The 22,227-nt window shown below is 47.0% G+C and overlaps 1 protein-coding gene across 1 annotated transcript; it reads left to right on the top strand.

Annotated features, from left to right (window-relative positions):
* Positions 1–3,892: 3,892 nt before the first annotated feature.
* LOC144174072 (alpha-N-acetylgalactosaminidase-like) lies at positions 3,893–22,112 on the top strand. The gene is made up of 8 exons (XM_077702500.1): positions 3,893–4,135; positions 10,612–10,782; positions 14,821–14,995; positions 16,313–16,487; positions 18,007–18,101; positions 19,828–19,989; positions 20,485–20,682; positions 20,993–22,112. Exons 2-8 carry the CDS (start codon positions 10,619–10,621, stop codon positions 21,848–21,850), a joined length of 1,827 nt encoding a protein of 608 aa, XP_077558626.1. The 5' UTR covers positions 3,893–4,135; positions 10,612–10,618; the 3' UTR covers positions 21,851–22,112.
* Positions 22,113–22,227: the final 115 nt, after the last annotated feature.

The raw sequence follows: 22,227 nt of genomic DNA, 5'->3' as shown, positions 1-22,227 counted from the left end.
GGGGGGAGGGGGGCAGGGGGGGATAGTGGCGGCGAAGGAGGCGGTAATGTCCCGAGATGAGAATGTCCCGGCGGCTGGGAAAACCGTGGTTGGGCTCCGACGAAGGGCTTTCTCGGGTAGTCATAGCTCGAGCTTCTCGGTTGGCCACCTCGTTGGCACCTATTCCTCTTTTGGCGGGGACCCACAACAAGACCACGGGGTGGGGAGGTGGTTTCCGGGGAAGAATTTGGAGGGCAATTTTGGATATCCTGCCAGCTTGGAGATTTCTGATGGCGGCTTGCGAAGCCGGTTGCCGCCGCTTATAGCGCGTGCTGACGCGTTCCACTTTAGGAGAAATGTGAAAGCCTGCGGACAAAACGATCTGGGCTCGCTAGTCATGCAGGAGAAAGATGGGGACATAGATCGATATGACGATGACTACTACTATCCCAGTGAAGAGCGAAGACGGAACAAGTGAATAAACAATTCAAAACCTAACGCAATGCGTGGTGGTGTGCCCTTCAGTGCTTACATAGAAAGAAATCCTTCAGCTTCGCTGTGGTTCAAGCCTTGCACAACTTAGGGAAAGCTTCGAGAATTTTTTTAAAAGCACCTTTCTCCAAGCCAACCTATTTCACAAAAACATGCACCAATGTACACCTTTCTTCTTCCTCGAATCTCGGTTTTCCTGTTTCTTGAATTTTTTGAAGAAAACCAGATGACACGAGGATTCCTCCCACTGTTTGAAATATGAGAAAAAAAGAGCCAGAGACGCTTATTAATGGTTTTCCTGTCGGAGTTTCTTTATGTTTTGCAGTTTCGAAGCCAAGGTATTAACTAAATACCCTCCTATCACTTTTGTTGGAGCCTTCACGGGATCGGATAAGTTAATAAAGCAGGTAATGTGGACCTGCTGTCTTCTAAGCTCACCGGAAGACCTTTACAGCGGTTATCTTTGCTGCGGTTTTCATAGGCGCCAACCTGAGGTGTCTGTGTCGTGCCGGATGTTCGTATATGTTTTTGATTCTCTCGCTTACTTAATCGTAGGACGTGCATGTTTCTTCTTTGTTCCTCGTTCTTACATCGCGTCTTACGAGCTTGAATTATTTTTCCAGTTCAAAAAGTATAATAAAGGTAACCCTCCTCTAATAGCTTCAAAGATGGCCGCACTACCGCACACCGCTGAGAAAGAAATGAACGCAACGTTGAAGAAAAAAAACGCCGAAAGCACTTGTAAACCAACGCGCTGTTGTTTAACGTGTGCACCACTGACATGAGTGTCAGTGCGGACTAAATGGTTCTTTTTATTGACTCTTGAGCGCGTACAACTTTTCAGCTGGGGCGGTACCGTTAACATCGCTCGCGGTAAGAGGTGGAAAACTGCGTAAGTATATATGCAGAGAGGTGGCGAAGGAAGATTGTGAAAATATCGGTGGTGTTGAGCGGGAGGCATGTGTGAGAAGGCCCGCTGTTCCATCGTGCGTTTCGCTCGGCATGCTCCAGGTGGCGCCGTCGTTCCAAGAGCAGCTTGCACTGGCTTGCACGACCGAATTGGCCGCCATTTTCCCAAAGGCAAAAAATCGTTTTTATTTATTTTTAGAATAATCAGGTAAGTACCGCCGTTGTTCCCTGTGCGAAACAAAAATAAACCACAAAATACGACCTTCGTGTGAAGTTTGAGCGCGAACCGAGCAGCGGTTCACCCAGGAAAAAATGTAAAAGTGTTCCAATTATGTAACACCCTGCAGTGTACACTGCAAATATTCTAATTTTTTTCGATTATCTAGTTTCTCCAACTCGAGCTTCCTAACTATGCGCTGGAGGCAGGCTGTAAACAACGTCCTAGAGATGGTGTCTCTGTGTCTGACGTCATTCGTGGAAGGAAACTTTTCGCTGTTGTGAAGTATTATTGTTCCCGTGTATACCTCATATACGTGTCCTTAGTTTCCTCTCCTTTATGGCCTTTAAACGCTTCTACTACTGCGGCAACGTGAACTTAGCCAAACACTTTTTCGCAATATACAAATGCCGTGTAAAGGTGATTCTTTCCTAAATTGTGCCTGTTCCCTACATTGTTGGGAATCTGGGGTGTCACTTATGTGATTAACTTGTAGCTTTAGTAAACAACTTGCATAACAACTTGTATAAGAGCAGGCTGATGGGTCCTAGTTCTTAAGCCCCTTGATATATATTTTATTGTGATTTAAAAATAGGTTGAAGCTCCTTCAGGCTTTAGGCAGTTTTAAAGTTTAAATGTTTTGCCAATTGCTCAACTACTTCGTTTCCCTTAAACTCCCTTCTCATTCTATTGGGGTTGTAGGTGCGAGTGTCACTAAGTTTGACTACTGCCCCATTCGATCTGCTCCTGATTTCCTGACACTTTTACATTCCCGAGTTTCTTAACCAGTTCCTTCGCTTTCTTAGAAAATTTAGCTGTTCTTTTTCTAGGTTTTCTTCCTCCTACTGCTGCTGCGGCTGATTCTGTGATTCTAGTCGATAGATTGTATTTTAGCATGGATACGCCGTCGCCATCCTGCGCGTAAAGACCGTATAACTTGTTTTGATGCGTTATTCTTAACTAATGAGCCCAGCTTCTCATTGCTTTCAAGTTTGGGTTCCTTTTGTTACTAGTTCTAGACTGTCCTTCGCCTGGCCAGATCAAGTCTAATTCTGCTCCTCATCATCCAGCGATCAATGCTCGGGAACTTGCACCTTCACTTCCGGTATACTACCTGTGTGTGTAATCGGGATGATACAATTTTCGTTTTCCCGTTCGGTCTTTACCGTGTTCATTTCGTATTCCGTCGAATACGACAGAAAGTAGTCAAGCTCAAGGTACGTGTTAACCTCTTTGGACCGTGTAGTGTAACGTTAAGCCTAATGTCAGGAAAATCACCAAAAAAAGTTGGCCTCTTCACTTCTGCGAGTATGTGCTACACGTCGTAGCAAATTAGAGGTTTAGGAGCCATTTTACTGGTACAGACACCCGATGTCGACTTTTTCACACAATAGGCCACTTAATGCTTCCATATTTAACAAATTATTCGAGGTTGACGGCGGGGAACTTCTTTACTTCATACAGCCTCGGCATTGACATAGACGTCCAGCTTTTTAAATGAACTAAATTCCCTCGGTCTGTTGAAAATTTAAATTCTGGTCTAGCTCTTGGAAAACATTCTGCTCGCCAGCTGTCCTAAGTACCCCTTCTAACGCCAATGTTTCGCAAACATATAAAGGGTTAACGCTTAGTTCAGCCACGTGGTCAGCTTTGTAGTTTATTTGGCTTTTTTAAATTTTTTTCCATTCCACGGGACATTCAATCTCGCTCTTTCTGTTTGTTCGTGTCGGCAAGCTCAAGTTGCGTACAAAATATGTCAATACCGAAAAATACCGAAAAATAAACTGTGAACTGAAACAGAGGCGGCGCCTACAGAAGGACGTCCATTTTTCAACGGAAGCCTCAACACACCAATTCCTGTAGCGTTGAGCTTTTCCTGTAGCCTGTACCAACAAGAAATATTGTGAAAGACAATAAAGAAGAATGGGGGCTGTCAAAAGAGGTAAAAAACTTAAAACAACAGAGGAAACGAGTCAAAATGACGCGGGTAAAAGCAACGTCGATCTTGACGTGAGAGAAGAAAACGCTTTCTGCTTAAAAAAAAACGCCGTTTTTTTTCATAGTTTATTTTTTCCAGGCTCTGAGTGCGTGTACAGTGAAGACGAGTAGGAACGCAACAACGGGCAAGAGGTGACCCGGAATTAAAGAAACGAGAGGCGAAGAAAGAAAGAAAGAAAGAAAGAAAGAAAGAAAGAAAGAGTGAGTGAGTGTGTTCAAGAAGAGCAACGTGAACTGTCTGCGCTTGGAGTTGGCGATAGGCAAGCCAGGCAGAGAAATTCAGCCGACTCACACTTTTTCATTGTTTTATGTTTCTCCGCTTCTTTGTCTATGTCTATAATCTCGTTCGCCAGTGCTCTTCTTTCAGCTATCGCGCAAACGGACGCCCCGCTCTCTCTCTCTCTGTGCCCACTCCCTCCGATAGCGGCAGAACACGCTCCCAGCGTTCACTCGGCCGCATAAAGGCCACTCAAGAACGTCGTTTTATTTTTGCTGTCGTTTTCCGCCGGTGGTTACTGGACCAACGGACACCGATCAAAGGTGCGTATTAGACTTCAGCCATTCGGCTAGTGGCGTTCTTTCTTTCTCAGTCACCCACTCGCGAGTCGAGCCAGGCGTGAACACTAACGAGGCGCGTTGGAGGTTTTTACCACTTCAGGCGGACGCCATCTGCCTTTCATGTTGTGGACGCCGACAAAAGACGGCAACCAGCGGGGCAACTTGTCGGTGTTCAGAGAGGTTTACTAGCGCTCTGAAATTATGATGCGGGTTGTAGGCTAATGCAAATGCTACAGCAGCAGTGTGGCTTGCGCTTCAGCATTTGCCTGATTTCTACTGCATGCTTTAAGCTTTGTGGACATAAGCTTTGTGGACATTGAATAACATGTCAGCTTCAAAGAGAATAAAAGAAAGATCCTAACTTTTACGAAAGAGGAACTATTCTTATTTTACCGGAAATTATAGCGAAGCGCGTTTTAAGATTTGCTAAGCACGTTGCGACCTAGGGGGTGGGATAGGGTTATGAAAGGGAAGAAAAAAGGTCATTCGTGTTATCCGTATAAGGAATAAATGGTCGCTGTCCAACTGAAAGTCGGTTTATTCTGCATTTTTTTGTAAACGAAAATGCGGGTCAAAGGAACAAAAGACGGGGTTGCACGCCGTCGGCGGCGCGGAATATCTTGCGCAACGAGTTCACCACCAGGGATCTTTGGGTCTCTCATCGCCCAGTTCACGCTGCTTCTCTTGCTTTTATATTAATACTAGCAGAAAACTACAAGCGACAAAGCCCGTGTGCTACTTCAGGTCAAAACTCCTTCTTAAATAGCAAAAAAAAAAAAAAACGCAAATAGAACTACACGTACACATATCCCAAATGCGCGCTAGAAAGATACTGTTGATGGCAGTGTGTAAACAATTACCCCAAACTCATCTTTTTTTTTATGGGGAAAGGAAAGTCTATGCTGGTCCTGTGGAGTAGTAATAAAAAAAGAGCAGCCCAATCTCAGCTCAGTTCATAAATTGCAAACATCACAGTACAGCGGACAACGATGTAGTAAAGCCTAATTTGGCGTTTCGGAAAGTTAAAAAAAATGTGAGTGCGTGTCATTAAAAGGTTTAAGTTTTAGTCCTTCCTCAGAGCCCACCTGAGGAATGGTAGATTAAGGAACTGGTGATTAATTTCGACCACCTCATGTTTCTTAAGCTTGCTGGGACGTTCTTTCAATTTCACCTACATCCAAAACACAGCTCCACTGTTGGGGTGAGTTCTGTCTGATGCAAGCGGTAGAACGATACCTATATGACAAAACGATTTGGAGGGAAAGAGGGAAAAAGGTGCCGCTGACATGGGAGAATCTTGCTTATAATGCTCGGACCCCGTCTTTGTAAACACTATTTTCATGTACACTTTTGCCGTAATCTGTGCTTCTCATCCGGGAAACGAATCTGGCTTATCGGTGCTCGAGAGCACGGAATCTTTTGTATTCGCTTCAACGCGCTTCGAATGGGAAACGGCACAAGTTGTGCAGACAATGCTTCAGGATACTTCAACTCCGGGCATTCACGTTCAGAGCGAGCGCGTTTCCACAGGACTTTCCCCTGCGTGGGAGCGAGGCTGTGTAAGCTGGTCGCCGATTCAGCCTGCCGGCTGGGTTGAAGTCCCTTCACCAAAAGTGGGAAGAGGCTTCGGCCTCTAATACCAACACTCTGGTTGCTTGTGGGAGAAGGAAATGGTAGGATCGATAGGGCGAGTTTCTGCCAAAGCATGGTTATTCTTACTGGGCTCGCTGATAAGGTTAGTACGACGGAATACTTACTCGGCGGACCTATTTTCATTTCGAAGAGCAGTGACAAAGTCTTACCGGCTGGGCCTTGCAGACAAACGGTATGCTTTTAAACGCTACCTTGGTAAAGGGCGGGAAAAATGCGATTAAAAAGTTTTATGAGTGCCTTATGGGAGGTACTGAGCAGTCCATCGTTTGGAAAAGCGCGCTTGCCAAAACGCTGCAAAGCAGCGTGCTAAACATGCATTAAATTTTGTATAGAGAGAGCGCACCGACGCAGGTTGCTGTTGAGGAAAACAGGCAGCTAAGAATGACAACCCTGTGGCAGATTAACGGCGTCAGTGTAGACTTGCGCCGATTTTTTTCTCTTTTTTTTTTCAATTCAAAGATTGCACCCAGACTAGTAAAAAAAAATTCTTTTTGACAGACCCTGCTACCCGAGTGATATCTGCGATCGTTTGGGGTTCAAGAATGGCATGAAAGTGGCTCTGTACCTATTGGCTCAAAGGATTCTGTGGTTTTCTTCAAGTTTTCCGAAGAACGCGTTAGCAAAAAGGGCTTAACGCTCGTTATCCAAGGTTCATTTAATTGCGATTAGATTCATGGACTCCTGCAACAATGGCTAACGTGCGCCGCACAATCGAAAAAGCCAGAAAACAGTAAGATATATGAACACCTCACGCGAAATAGATTTGCAGTTACTTTTATTGTGAAAATACTAAAATGCCATAATTTTTAATCACATTTTTATTTTGATAATTGGCCTCTGGTGCGGGAAGACGCTTGCTATATCAGCTGAACGTATGATCTTGTCGTACCGTGCGCTTTTCACAAAACTCAGCGTTATCTTTCTGCCGCCTCCTACATTATTTGTTATCGAGTCTTTATCAAAGTCTTTTATTTAGTTATGAGATTTTTGGGATAATCTGAAGGAAGCAGACACAGCCAGCATACATTCAGCAAATGTATTCAGATTGCTTAGGAAGCTTACCCCCGCGGTATAATTTACCTTCCTGGAATACATCATACCTTGTTTACAGGATTGACACTTTCTCATTAAGCAAGCTATGTACACTGTAACGAACACTTATTAATTATGAGGCAGTTTTCATCCCATCTGATTTTAGGTAAAAATAGAAGCAAGAAATAAAAAAAATCCCGGGCATCTCCAATAGCATGAAGCCTGGGGATGGGCGAAGCAGGCAGTGTATAAGAGTATTCTTAGTGCCTTGGCGTTTATGCCAGCTGAGATGACATCATTGGGGGGTAGACGTATACAGCTTTGCTATAAGTATCGTGTCTTTGAAGCCCCAAGAGTTCTAGCACGAGGCTTTGGAAAACGAGTATCCCGGTGTGTTTTTTGCTACGCATCACGTTCCAGCGGGAGGCGTCGGAAAACGGGTGTACCGGTGTTTTAGTGCCGTGACCACATGATACTACAACGACATGAGACGGCGACGACGACATGAGACACCGAAATCCCGAGACCCTAAAGGGTTTTGCCCTTAATATTGTTTGAAAACGAGAGGTGTTAAAATGAGCGGTAGAGTCCCCCCCCCCCCCTTCCCCCAAATCACATGTGATTTGAGCTATCATGGCATAGCAGATGCGCCTGCAGTTTGTACATTTGTTAGTGTTTCTTTTTCACGCAGCGGTGTGACGTCATTGTATTTTTTCTTTATATTTCCGCAAGCAATAAATATTGCCCAGCTGATAGTCAGCGCTCGTGTCTGTGACTTCTCTTACTGTCTTCGTTTAAGCGCTGTTTCACAGTTTAATTATGAACCAACTAGGCCAAACCGAAACGTTAGTTGGATCCTTAACCTTGTAGAGAGTGGGCATGGTCGTCTATGTAAGGGGCAGGATTTCACAAAGTACCATTCTTCTGCATTGTTGTTCTGATAGCAAAAACGTTCATTACATAACATAACAAAATAGGCAGAAATAATGACCGTTGAGCCATGACACAATTATATTACTGTAACGTTAACTGTATACCCGTGCGAAAAATGAAGCTGAATGTCGGCGTGTATCCTACAAAGGAAACAAAACAGAATTGTACATTATAAGCGCATCTTTTTTTGTCATTGAAACATATGTGCAAAAATCAATCCACCACGCCGGAACGCACGCCGATCAACGAACGCCCGCGCAGCTCCCCTGCCGTGGTTTGAACCGTGGCGACACCGACCGGAGCGGGCGAAAACTATAATGGCAAACTGTTCGCATGGCGACGCAGTGAAACATCCCCCTCGCGAGGGGCACGATCAAATGCAGAGCATTTCCGGGGGCGCATGACGTTAAGTAGTTTGCGTTACGTTAATGTTGTTGCACTTGTGGCAACTGCTGACGAGAGAGCGCTCGTCAGCAGTAATTTGAATGAGTCAAGGATATAAGGCGCGTGCGTAGCCTCCCATTCTGTGTCGGCTTTGTGGCGCAGTGGGTAGAGCACCATGTACATTGCGTTCCGCCCGCAGGGTCGAGGGATCGAAACCAGGCGCCGGATAGTATTTTTTTATATAGTGTAAGGGGAGGGGTGCGGACAACGACTACGGACGCCTACGGACGTCAACGCGGGTGACATCGTGAGTTACTGAAATGCTCTGCATTAAAAAAAAAGCACATGTATTCTTTTTTTGTTTTTTTCTTTGGCTATCCTGATGATTCCAGGACAATGTTTGCTACGAAAAAAAACGAGTTTAAAGATCAGCCAGTGCACGAAAAAAAAAAAAAAAACTACGGGGGGCCTGTATGATGTGAGAATGCGCAAGCACCGCTGCTCGCTGAGTTTGGTGTCACTGAGTGTTGAGCAGCTGAGTGTAGCGTTGTTCAAGGTACGATGTCGCGAAAGACGCATGGACACATTTTTTTCTTAAGGAGTAGGCTTCACTGCAGAACACCATCTGGGAAACTCCACTTCACAGGGACAAGACCTTTACCTGAGCAGTTTTAACGTCGTATTCGCTACGTTACACAAATTAATTGCCGAGAAGGCGTTTTTTAAGCGCAATATGCGCAGTCATATCAAAATATGGAGGCCCTGAGTGAGATCTTTCATTTGCCGACAGTTTTTGGCTACCCTGCTTACGTATCTGGAGGCGTCGCGTTTTTCGTCAACTGAGAGAAATAACGAAGGAGTGACGCTCACGGATTAAAAACAGCGAGTACTGATTAATAATTGCGACGAAATAGGTTTCTATGGGGTGCGCTAAAAAAAAGAAAAACCGGTTTCTCTCTGAGGCACGATTGCATATATTGTGTTAGGAAACTCACCTCTCAGGAATCAAAATACGCGAGATCAGCCTAGATTGAAAGCACTTAAGCCTAAACCAGGCACCCCTAAAACCCGCATAGTGGTACGCATGTTCAGAAATGCATGCGCATGTAGACACACATCCGCGCACACACGCACGCACACAGGCATGCACACGGGCGCGCACGCGACGTTTGCGTCGTTTCATGGAGTGAAATCAAAATTGGCACAAAAGTGGGCTACTGACCTTGGTTATTTTTAATTTTTCTGGAAAGATGTGAAGCAGGTAAAGCGATTTCGGACGTTAAGAACAGAATGAAACATCCGTAATAAATGAAAACCAACCACATTTTGCGTCACTGTATGTGCAGGATGATCAAAATTATTTCGACAGGTTTTTTTTTTAATTAGGTGCTTAGATGTACGTGAAAACCACCCCACATAAAAACAGGAAGGGCGACAAATCTAGCAGAACGCTGAGAGCTGCAGTCGGCCAGGAGATTCGTCTACGAAATCGCGTACAGGCATTGTGAAATGTTTGGTGCTCACGGCACGTGAGTCAGGCACTTGAGCATTCACTGTAGAAGAAGTGACAACTGGGCTAGTTGGTAATGCATATGGGACATCTTGAAGGTAGCGCACTTAAACACGGACACTAGCGAAAGAAACGACAAACCACAGCGCTGTGGTTTGTCATTTCTTTCGCTAGTGTCCGTGTTTAAGTACGCTACCTTCAAGATGTCCCACTTGAGCATTCATTCGGTATGTGGAGAAATGAGGGCCGAATACAGTGTACAATTCTAAAACGAAAATAGGTTATAAATTATTGTTACTGGTACCTGCCGTTTTTGGCAATTAACACGAACTGCTATATGTATTAGTGAAAATTTGCTTACTTGGAGGTGGCAGCGACGGGATAGAAGCTTTCTACGAAGGCTATAGACAAACGCGGCACCTATAAGGGTTGTTCAGTTAGCAGTCCACTGTCACAGTCATAAGTGTTTAGAAGAAGCGCGCGGTTTCCCCTTCTTGGGCGGCGATGATTGGACCATTAGGGTATAACGCAGCTTGACGAGCTTAAACCCACTAGGTCGGGTTCTACCCACAATCTGCATGCCATGTCATTATAAGGTACTCCCGTATTTACTCTTACAATTTTGGAATATCTTTTAGAAATACTAGCTATTTGTATCTACCCTCCACCACCCCCCCCCTCCCCCCCTCCGCTCTCTGTGTCGTCAACACCTCATGTGCGACTTGCTGTATATTCTATATATTCTCAGAAGAAGCGCTGATCTTGTGTTATATTGAGTAGTTTAAGAGATAAATTCTTGTGCTTTCTGGACACGCGGCGTGGTCTAGACCCGAATAAACATCTTTGCAAAGAGTGAGCGGAGTGTACGGGCGCACCCCTACTGAAGTTGCTTCTGGATAAACCTTGCGCGATAATTTCCCGCTCGCCGCACTCGTCTCTGCTGCAGGTAGAGGATGACTTCACGGTGGCTGCTTCCCCTCGCCGGGGTCCTGTACTTGGCGGCGACCTGTTCCGGCCTGGACAACGGCGTGGCGCGCACACCACCCATGGGATGGCTCTCGTGGGAGCGCTTCTTGTGCAACATTGACTGCGCACGGGACCCCGACAACTGCATCAGGTGGGCCCGGCCGCACTGGTAACGACCTAAGAGGAGCGCGAAGAGAAAGCGACACCGCGTCTCGAAGAACGCGTAGTGGGAAAGGAAGAAAACACAGGCTGCTTTTGTGCCAGTGCCCTGGACGCAGAGCACTCACGGCAGACTTCCGATACCACAGCCCGGAGCGGTCAAAGAGCTATTTGCTTCCGTGCCGGCTGATTTGTTTCCAGAAGCAAAACAGCAGCCTTAATGAGCAGAGCTCTGACAACACCTTCGAGATAGTGAAAGCCTGCGCAGTGCGTCGTCACCTCGCTTATCTTGCGAGGGTTTTTTGCAGCCTTTATTACTTTTGGGGAAGGGTCCTTGCTTTAGAATATAGATTTACGACTAACGTAAAGCGCGCCTTAGTTGCCACACATTACGTGGGTAGAGGTCTTCTCATCGAGAAGACCACCTCGCAAGTTTTTTTCTTTTTTCCCCTCCTTTCGTTCCATCCCTTCCGGACGAATGGACACGTGTGCATCTTTAATTGCGAACCATTTTTCTGGCCTTCCCGGTCCCCGTGTCTTAATGAAGAATAACGTTTCCCCCTTTCTCTCTCTCCAAGTTAGCGCGCGGTGTGCGATAATCTAGCGTACGGTCCAGCGGGCGGTAAGGCGGTGGCGGCCGCATGCTGTCAGGTCGATCCTTTCGCATTGTGAATACCATTGTCCCTTGTAGCTCCAGTAGCAGCTTGCGTTGCATTTGCACACACTCATATGGTCGTGCTGCTCTATTTTTTTCTTTCCTGTACTGAATACAACATGGCGATTGCCAAGACAGGCAGGACGAATGTATCACGCTATCCTTGAAGTGCCCTGCTTCAGTCGGGCACAATGGAAGGCCACCTTACGGTGAAATCCATCTTCTTTGCGAACCCCAGCTGCCCGATATGCGGCACGAATATGCGCACGGGAACAAAAGGGGCTGTTTTGAGCATCTTTCAGCGGAACGAACTTGGCTGTCCACGAAGCGCGGACATAGGGCCCAGCTGCGAGCGCGCAAAGAATAAAAATAGCGGGACAGTGCAAAACGCGGCCAGAAGCTACGTTGGCTTTCTTTCTGTCGTCTTGAGCTGCTTCGCTGAAACTTCTTGAAGTATTTTTGACTAGCGCTGCTATTGCCACCAGCCTAAGGTCTCGGGATTCTGAGCGTTCACAAACTCTAATAAATCGGTACCTGTGGGGGTGCCGGTACATTCGTATAAATGACGAATGTCAAATGTTAGAATTTAACCCGCCGCTGTGGCTCAGTGGATAAGGCGGTGCGCTGCTGAGCACGAGGACGGGGGGTCGATTCCCGGACGCGGCGGCTGCTTTTCTGATGGAAACGAAAAGCAAAAAAGTTCGCTTGTTCGAGATTTCGGCGCACCTTAAAGATCCCCAGACGGTCAAAATTAATCCGGAGCTCTCCACTGCGGCGCGCCTCATGGTGTGCGTTGCGTAGGCGCGTTAAACCCTGCAATCAATTAATTAATCAATTAATTAATCAATTAATTAATCAATTATTCAATCAATTATTCAATCAATCAATCAATCAACCAATCAAAGTTTCGAATTTGACATTTTTCAAGTTTGAACCAGACTAGTTTACGTTCGGAAAGGGGTACACGAAGACGAAATGAGACACAGTTTAATCGATAAAAGCGGGGTTAGATTTCAATTAATATTTGAAAGTCAGCGCCCGTTAATATGTTATTCTGTCTCCATCCTAGTCCGTTAGCCCTCTGCTCTTTTTTTTTAACTTAAATTGTGGACCAACTCACTTGGCAACGAGTTAAAATAATGTGCAATAGGATTTCTTGCGCTTCAACTTTACTGGTGTGGTTTTAGTTTCGTGTTTTCTAGTGGAATGGCCAGACCACGGTGCTGTTCAGTAGTCCAATGATGATATGAACATAATTATTTGCTCCATACGGCCGCTGGATGCCTGCTATATTTTTTAGTTGATATTAATTTTCAAAAATGCATACCATGAGAGCCTTTATCAACATTTATACCTCACGGCGGATGGTTGCATCATTGAAACTAAGTCTAATCAAAATCTGCGGTGATCGGAAGCGTTACACGGCCGCCTTCAATGCAAGCTATTTCGATGCCGCTTTGCATGTCTGTCGTTATTGCCGTCTCATGCGGCAATTAGTCGAGTGCGGTCCGCTCGTCGAGAGAAATGCACTACTGCAGTATGCATGCAACTTTACCGGTTCCCCAGCTTTATGAATAAAAATATAAAATTTACATTTAATAAAAAGACCAGCGGAAAATATTAACTAGGTGGAACGTACATAAAAATCGTGCACCCCTTCGTTTAACGACGACGATGGTTGAACGCGAAGCTTTCTCGTGATGGATTCTTTGGTTGTCGAATCCCACACTGCGAGTATTTCCTACTCAGGAGGTGCGTTTCACTTTTCTAGTATACCCACAGCAACTCTCCGGCGTGCACTCCGTAGGCCTAACGTTTGGGCTTGGGGTGTTCGGCGCGAATCGGTACCTGCTGTTGATGGTTATGTTTGTTGGTGCCTGTTTTTGTCAAAGCAAGGCAATAAAAAAAAATTGGTACCTGCTGTTTGGTGTTCGCTTCGACCCCGACCGGATAGGCGCCGGCTTCATATCGCGAGGGACCCAGGTTCGATTCCCGCAAGGGGAAGCGTTTTTTTTTCTTTCACCTCACCCACGATCATTCAGCATCGTCAGAGAGAGAGAGTTGGCTTTCCTGCAAGGCGCATCATACAACGGCATCAATGGGGGCACTAAGGCTTCGATTTAAAATCCCAGCCTTTCCATACGGTGAACAGGGGCGTCTATCGAAACTTGCGCTCTCATTGGGTTTGCTACGTTGGGGTTCAGCTATATTCAGGATTTGCTATTTTGAATTTATAAGGATAGCGGCCCGATCTCTACGTCACAGACTAAGGACGCACCCGATTGGTCGGTAGAGACAATGTCGTTTTATTATAGCGCGGCTACGCCAATCACAGTGCCGGCTCTAGTGTCCTGCACAGGTGGCCGCCGAAGAGGTCGAGCGGCATTGCGCGATGTCAGTGGGGACATAGACGCCACGCGTGGCAAGGAGTATACCCGACTGCGGAAAGAGGCGGCAGTGGTGGAGAATATAAAATGGAGGTGCAAAATGGGGGAGTATAAAATGACTATCCCTGCGTAGATAGGTCATGCTTCACCGTGCAAGACAAAATGTGGGAAAGCCAGCTCACGAATATCAAGCTTACATCGATTTCTTTAAATTCGGTTGTACATCTAAACACAAATGCATGCTCGGAAGGCATTTTTTTCAGGCGAAATATAAGCCATTTTATATTCAAATATGGAGGCCATCAGACACCCTTTTTTTTTATTTTTGATGAGCTTTTCTATACGCTGAACACACGCCGTTGAGTTTTTGCCGACGGCGCGAGACCCTGGATCTTAGCCATTTACAGATTAGCTGTAATAAATGTAAGTCAAAAATGCATTGGTGTATCTGTAAGATGCGAGCGCCTGTTCCCTCTCTCCTGCGAGTCTGAAGCTTTTCCCGATGTGGACACCGTGTTTACTGCGCTTTGTGTTTTAACCGTCTTATGGTACCGTTTGCTTTGCTTGCTTTAGCAGTCTCCCTGTCCCGCCGCTTGTTGGGCAGCAGCATCGGCATTTTGTCGTTGTTATACTCTGCACATAATTCTTTGCCGCCTAGTCGGCCCTGCACTCGTGTCACTCCCCACTCAGAACGGGTACACCCGGTGGGGGTACGCATAGAGTATAGATGGCAGGGGTGCGAGCGCAGCGCCACAGCAGCCAGTGCCGGCAGTTTGGGGCTCGTCCTGCCTTCCCCCGTTCCACCCGGGCTCGGTCGTTCTCTGCTCTTTTGTTGCTGTGTGTCAACAGATCAAATACGCATATCCCAGAACCAGTCGGCAATGCCCCATGGAAAGTTTCGCAACTTCCAATAGCTCTGGGGCGGTGAGGCGGTCGCTACTGCCCAAATTTGAAGCCGCTCTTTCTCGCTCCCTCGTTTACGGTCCAGCGAGCAGCTGTACAAGAAGATGGCTGACATCATGGTTCGCGAGGGTTACGCGGATGCCGGCTACAAGTACGTCAACGTGGACGACTGCTGGATGGCCAACCGGCGGGACGTCGACGGACGCCTGCAGCCCAACGCCACGCGCTTCCCCAGCGGCATCAAGGCGCTCGCCAACTACGTGAGGCCCTTCCCTACTTCTTCGCCACTTGGATTTCTTCTCTGGGGTCGCGCGCGGCATGCCTGGCTCAGAGAAAAATAATCGCGGTAGCTTTGATGCCTGGCCCGAGGCCGTTTCAGATGTGAATATGCAACAAAAGTACCTGCAAGAGTCCAGACTCAAAATAATGCTGAATCTTCCCCGGTTAAATAAGACTAAATTTGCTACAGCAAAACTCGTTGGCTAAGTCGGGGCACCGGAAACCTTCCGCCGCTTTCTGCTGTGAGCTTATAACGTTCACAGCACATTGAACAAGTAAACAATAAACTGCCTGCCCAGCCTAACAGCCCTTGCCGCAAATGTACAGCAGCCTCAAGCCTATTAAAATAGGCAAAGAGACGGTATTATAACGTAAAAAAAATAAATACAAAACGCAATGCAAATTATTCGCGTAATGATCGCACTTTTATTTTTTTTTAAATTGATGCAAATTTAGGGGTGCGTTCATTACGCGGGATACATTTTTCGCGAAAAACGTTTGAGCACAAAAAATGCAAGCAAGTTACGGGTCAATATTTGTACAATTAATCCTCATGAACATAATAAAAATAATAAATAAAACATCACAAAAACTTCGCTCACCGCCTCCAGCCGCTTTCCAAAGTTACGTAAAATGCAGCGCTTTCATGAATTACGGAAACACCGAAACGAGTTTGCCGCGAGGTGAGAAGAGGTCGACCAATAACTTTCTGCCGCTGTCACAATGCCTTATATAAAAAGAGACATGGCTGCCGACGCAGAAAGCTGAGAGCGTGCCGAGAGTACATTGTGTGCCTTTAGCGAGAGTTTCTTCCTTATAAATACTGAACGCCTGCTGGCCGACATCGCGAATATCAGAAAGTCTGCGGCAGTAACGTAGCTATGTCCGCTTTAAAAGGGAAGGAAAGAGAGGTAAGCACGACCATCATCAGCTAAACCTGGTACCCGCACGACATAAATCTCCGGCAAGTTTAAGGTCCGTTCATTGCGCGGGAAATAAAAAAAAAATCGAATTTTGACTACAAACTTTAGGGACGCGATCATTACGCGAGTGCGATCGTTATGCGAGTAAATACGGTATAGAAAACTTTATGGCGCCTTCTGTATGCCTGCACCGTGAGAGTTAGGCGCAGAATTTGTATTCTCGCTAACTTCATTTCAATGCTTTCTTTAAATATGGTCTTTTGTTCTAGGCATTCATGGAGGTACTTTTTGTTTCTAACTCCATCGACTGGCTCAGCTGCTCGGTGGATGAGTGAGCCACTGGGCCTGATTTCGCCCGTTTGCTTTTCTGCTCAGCTCCACAAAAGGGGTCTCAAGTTCGGCATCTACCAGGACTCTGGCATAAAGACTTGCGCGGGATACCCCGGCAGTCTTTGCCACTACATGAACGACGCCCAGACATTCGCTGAGTGGGGTGTTGATATGGTCAAGCTGGACGGCTGCAACGTCAACCCGAGACTTATGGACGTCCGTGAGTGACAACTTTCGGCCCGAAAGGAGCCGCATCCTTTTCTCGCTCGCAAACACGCGATCACTGAGTATATTTAGAGCCATATAATAAGCTAAATAGGTCTCTATTTAGTGACATTATGTACATCACAAAAGCCTCTCACGGACCCAGGCGTCCACTGTATTGAACCCCGAAGAAAAGTGGCGGTTTCTTTGCGAAAGCCGCAACGACTGCATGTACCTCAGGGGTTGAATGGTTGTCAGTCAAGTTAAACGCTTGCTACAAAGCGAAATTCACGGACAGAAGTTGCTTCCACCCGGATAGCCTGCGGCCATTAACGGCACGAATGGGGGTGGAGCGGCTAATTGCAGACATAATGGCTCACTGGTGGAACATGTTCCCCTCTAGTGTGTACCTTAATCTTTTGTCAAGATAAGCACAGTACAAATGGTGTGACCGTTGACGGCTCTTTCTTCAGTCTTCTTCTTAACACTCTCGCCAGTGCAAATGTAGCCTTTGAAGCTGCGGTATAGCTTAAGCTATAAAATAACAATAAAAGATTAGGACAACGCCGGAAAAATCCTTAACAAAAGCGGAAGTACGAGGGTAACGGGGACTGGCAGGCCAGGGTTGAAGGTAACGTTTTTTTTTTACTTTATGGCTTTGCGTTTTCAAAGGTGAAACCGTAAACCGAGAAGAATGATATGTAGACACCCAAGTATACCTTCGTATTATCACTTCTTATTCTTTTTTGGCGTTGAACTCGGATATAATCAGAGCTAAATGTGAAACTCGAATGAAGACCTTTAAACCAGAATTTAATGTTTGACAATAGTACTAGTGTTTATTGTGGGTAGAAATGAATAGGAGGTAACTGAGCGTTGTGTTGTAACCCATTTTAGGGTGTGGAGATCTGACGACACGTGGTTTGCAGGAAGACATATAAAAAGGGAAGGGAAAAAACTTAAGGTGCGTGGAAAAATCTGAGGAGACCGAAGACAACCTTGGTGCGTGAAGTCGCTCCAAGCATGCTTGGAATCCATTACTGAAGCCGGTGTTATTCAAGAGGTGGAGGAAGGTAGTTCTATCGGGATGGCTCAATGCTGCTAACAGCTAGTATGTGGTCATGGAGTCCTCAGAGCAGATCTAGTGGTCAGGAGCCTGTCATAAGATCAGAATGTCCCGAAGTGTACGCTAAGCAGTAGGAGGGACAATGTTCCTGCTATTGCTAAACATACGCATGAGATGCTAAGTATACATGCTTAGTGCATGCTGCGCAAAGCAGGTGTAGCAGTCTTGAGTGGCTAGAAGGCCCAACATGTACAGGTTGGCGATTGGCTTTGCGGCCACCGACGAAAAATAATCTCCTCGCCAGGCATGAGAAGTTGAAATCTCATGGAAACTTTCAACGCAAAAAGAGAAGTACAAAACTGCCGTTCCTCAACTTGGCGATGTCCAAAGATATTGCCACGGCAGCGTACGCTAACCATTGAAGCTTCTTCTTAAGCTCTAGAGTTGATGAACGACTCACTTCGTGCAGTGTACCCTGCGTACACTCAGGCGCTGAACAGGACCGGCCGTCGGATGGTCTTCTCGTGCAGCTGGCCAGCCTACCAGGTTGACCTTGGCATGAGGGTACGTACACCCCACTGCTTCCCACCCCTTTCTGTCTCTCAAGTAATACGCCAAAAATGGCTGCGGCTTAGCTCAGCTATGCCTTGATATGCAAAGCGCAAGCGTGGCTTAGCCTGGTTAGGACTAGGTTTCACTCGGTTAACCTTTGATTTAGCTGCAATTATCATACTATTTGTCCCAAGCCTGCCTTTGCCTACGGTTGTGGCCCCTCTTCCCGTGTTTTGGTGGTCAGACGCCGCTTGTTGAGGACGGCTCAAAGATTTCCATGACCCCTCTCCAAGTCCTAACTGCTTTTAGCGTGCCGGAAATGCGTCTGTGCTGGAGGAGCCGGGCTGATGCCCTTCCGTTTGAGGCAACTAGTCCCGCGTTTTTTATTCATTCACAAGGCATCACACAATTTTTTAGGTACTAGGCCAAGTATACTTCGGCAATAAAAACAGGGGCTGAAGTCAACCCTGCCACATTTTTTAACTGTCGGTGCCAAACTTTATTCCACGTAGGTGGTATAAGGGCAGAGGAGGGGGGATGGTTTGTAGCTTCGGCTGTTGGGTGGTTGAATAACTTTGGCTCTTGACTAGAAACGTGGGAGTTCCGCTTCAGCTCTCAGGCTCCCATGCTCTCACTCACGAAAACAGAAGGCACAAAGCTCACCGTTATAGAAAGAAAGTGTAAACTGCCGCGACCTTTCCACGGCCACGCGGTAATCGATCTTGCACGTAAGTGCCTTTCTCTTCAAAGCACACGTATCGAGGTATCCCACCGTTAAGGCTGGGGTGGAAACCGTAGTCATTGAAACCAGGGAAGATAATTTAAAGGTGTAGGAATGAATACTACTAATAATAGTTTTATTCAAACTGAGATAGCGCGGAGCCAGGCGCAGAGCGCCGCAGAAAGCACTCAAGTCAATGTAACCCGTTCCCAACCTTAAAAGCATCCAATAAGTTTACGTAGCCGTTAGTGCATTAAAGAAGAAATGAATACTAATAATAGTAGTTTTATTCGTACTCAGAACTGGTGGAGCCAAGCGTAGATTGTTGCAAAAAGCGCTCATGTCATTGTAGCCCATACCCAACTTTAGAAGCGTCCGCCAAGTTTATGTAGCCGTTATTGAATCTAAGAACCCCGCACATCTGTCTAGACTTCGTTTCACCGCACATATCCGCCCACAACACCACCAAAACATTCAAAGTACCGACGAAAACACGCAAAAACAACGGGAGGCTGCGTAGTCCAATGAACCGGGTCATTGCACTAACGAGGGGAGCGCCGAGTGGTGGCGCCAACCTTCCAGCTGCCCGGTGCATTCAACTCGAGCAGTCGGAAATAGACGAGCGTCTGTTTCCGACCTTGAGAGCGTATGTGTGCAACGCCAACATTTTTTTTTCTAAATACCAAGAAGCTAAAAGGTCTAAGAATAATTTATGGTCGTGATTATGTATTCTTCATATTATGAAGAATAATTTATGGTTGGGTACGCAAGCGTGACTGGTATGGGCAATTCTGCCTTTTGCGGCCCTGTACGCCTGGTTCCACTCACCATGAGTACAAATAAATTATTATTAAAGTTTTCTCGCTTAAGCCCCTTAGCCAGGAAGGAAAGCCTAAATGCGGCCTCCCTTCATATCCCACTCCCCCTTTCTTTCGGGCGTACTACAACTGAACTTGCTCATTGACTGGATCCCGAGGAGCCTAACTTCCAAATTTCCGTTCTTTTTATCGCCCCCAGCCCAACTACCGGTCAATTGCGCGCGCCTGCAACATGTGGCGCAACTACGACGACATCTCGGACTCGTGGGACAGCGTGCTCTCGATCCTCGACTACTACGCCTCGGTGCAAGACGATCTCGTGCGTGCATCGGGCCCCGGCCGCTGGAGTGACCCCGACATGGTGCGAGTCTTCGATTGATTCAAAGCAAGATTTTAGGGCCCGCCTGTTTTACGGCTGAACCGTAGGTATATTGTAAAAATTTAAGGCTGCAAACAGTTACTTGCGTTGCATCGACTTCGTGGCATCCTTGTGCTGAGCACACGAGATAGAGAATCGAAGCAACAGGTTAACGTTCAAGTATTATACGTTAAAGGTGTATAAAATATACAACTGTAATTAAGACGCATGTTTTGAGTTGATCTGGCACATTTTGCTACGCTGTTTAGTGGAAAACAAGTTGCAACACGTCAGCCTTTCGTATGCACCTGGCAAATGGAGTCTCAACAAGGAATCCGGTGAAATGTAGAGAAATTATTCAATTATTTGCAGGCCGATAGCGCTAGCCTTTGAGACTCGAGATGAGTGAGCATGCAAACTCTGGCTTATATCATAACTGAATTGTTACCAATGGCCGCCGCGATTCTGACGCGCACCATTGTGCACCACGACACGCAGCTGATCATCGGTAACTACGGCCTGAGCTACGACCAGAGCAAGGCTCAGATGGCTCTGTGGGCCATCCTGGCCGCTCCGCTCTTCATGTCCGTCGACCTGAGGACCATCCGGCCGGAGTTCAAGGAAATCCTGCTGAACCGAAGGATCATCGCCATCAACCAGGACCGCATGGGCAGGATGGGAAGGCGCATCATTTCGGTACGCATAATAATAATATGATACGCATTCTCTTCTTCCCTATAGCTACGAGAGTATTTGGTTACGTGCTAGGTATACATCAAGTGCATCAGTGTTCGGGGCTTCACAATGCCCCGTCAAATGGTTTGCCTGAAACGGCTATGGGTGGCGTTTCGTTATCTAAAACTGAGCTAGCGCCAACCTGCAGTAGTATGCATGCCGGTTGGTAATGAAACGAACTTTATGTCGCGGGGGAACAGACGAGTCACTGCGGAAAACTTGGAGTAAGTTATAGATAGCAGCTAACCCGTTCCCTTGTGTCCGAACGCAGGAGGGTGGAATCGAAGTGTGGGCGCGTCCCGTACTACCATTGGCGGATGACGGCTCAACGTCTGCGGCTATTGTGCTTTTCAACCGCCGGCACATCGGAGGTCCCGTCAAGGTCACCCTACGGCTGTCCACTATCGGCCTCAACTATTACAACGGATACAAGGTGGAAGATCTGTTCGACCCCACGTCGCCCATGGGCTTCTTTAAGCCTCAGGACAAAGTCACAGCGCTTGTGAACCCATCCGGAGTGGTCATGCTCAAGGCCGAGCCCGTACCGCCCAAGAGAAGGCCCGTACCGACGACCGTAGTACCACCTACTCAGGCTGAGGGCGGAGCGCAAGCAGGAGCCGGGGGTAGGCTCCCAGCAGTAGTGACTACCGGAGGCGCCGGTGCAGCAGGACCTGGGAGCTCTGCTGGAAGCGACATCCTGACTGCGTTGACTGGCGCTGGAGCTGGCAGAGGAGCTGGGGCTGGAATTGGTGGCGTAACTAGCGGTGGAGCTGGAGCTGGCGCTGGAGCTGGAGCGGCATCGAGAGCTGGAGCTGGAGCTGGCGCTGGAGCTGGAGCTGCATCTGGCAGGGGAGTAGGCGAAGCCCTTGGCAGTGGACTTGGCGGTGAAATTGGCGTTGGAGCTAAGGGTGGTGCTGGTGGGGGAGCTGGCATGGGAACCGGCGTTGAAGGTGGCGTTGAACTAGGAGGTGGAAGTAGAAGGGGATCTAGGGGTGCAAGTGCCAGAAGGGGCGGACGTCGTAGTTCATCCAGCTCAAGTGTCGTAGAAGCTGCAAGATCAACAGGCAGTTCAGTGGTGAAGACATCTGAGGGAGGGCTAGGCGTCAAGAGCGGCACCACGTCGGCTTAGGCTTTCAGGCGGCAAACTGTCATTTTGGGTGCCACCCTGCGAATAAAGCAAAAACGCACAGGGTAGCGAAATCGTTTATTTCCGCCTTGCTAACGAGACGTTGTTTTAAGCAACAAACGTGCTCACAGAACGTGTGTCGCTAAAACATATTGTTTTTTTTAATAAAAAGGTTTATTGACAGCTATCGTAAGCAATTCATAGTATTACGATACGATACGCTTTGTACCAAAAGATATTGGACAATAAAGATCTTAATCTCACATTTTTCTGTTTTCACCTTTTGTTTTTACATCGCCATACTGTATATGGACACTGAGTGCACTCTGAAATACCGGTGCGCTCGAAGAGAAACCACGTTGTACTCTTTAAGCCCCTCG

This window comes from Haemaphysalis longicornis, unplaced genomic scaffold (assembly GCF_048455015.1).
Source record: "Haemaphysalis longicornis isolate Haplotype H1 unplaced genomic scaffold, Haemaphysalis longicornis Haplotype H1 scaffold_3, whole genome shotgun sequence".
NCBI lineage: Eukaryota > Metazoa > Arthropoda > Arachnida > Ixodida > Ixodidae > Haemaphysalis > Haemaphysalis longicornis.
This window is presented reverse-complemented; position numbering and strand designations above follow the sequence as displayed.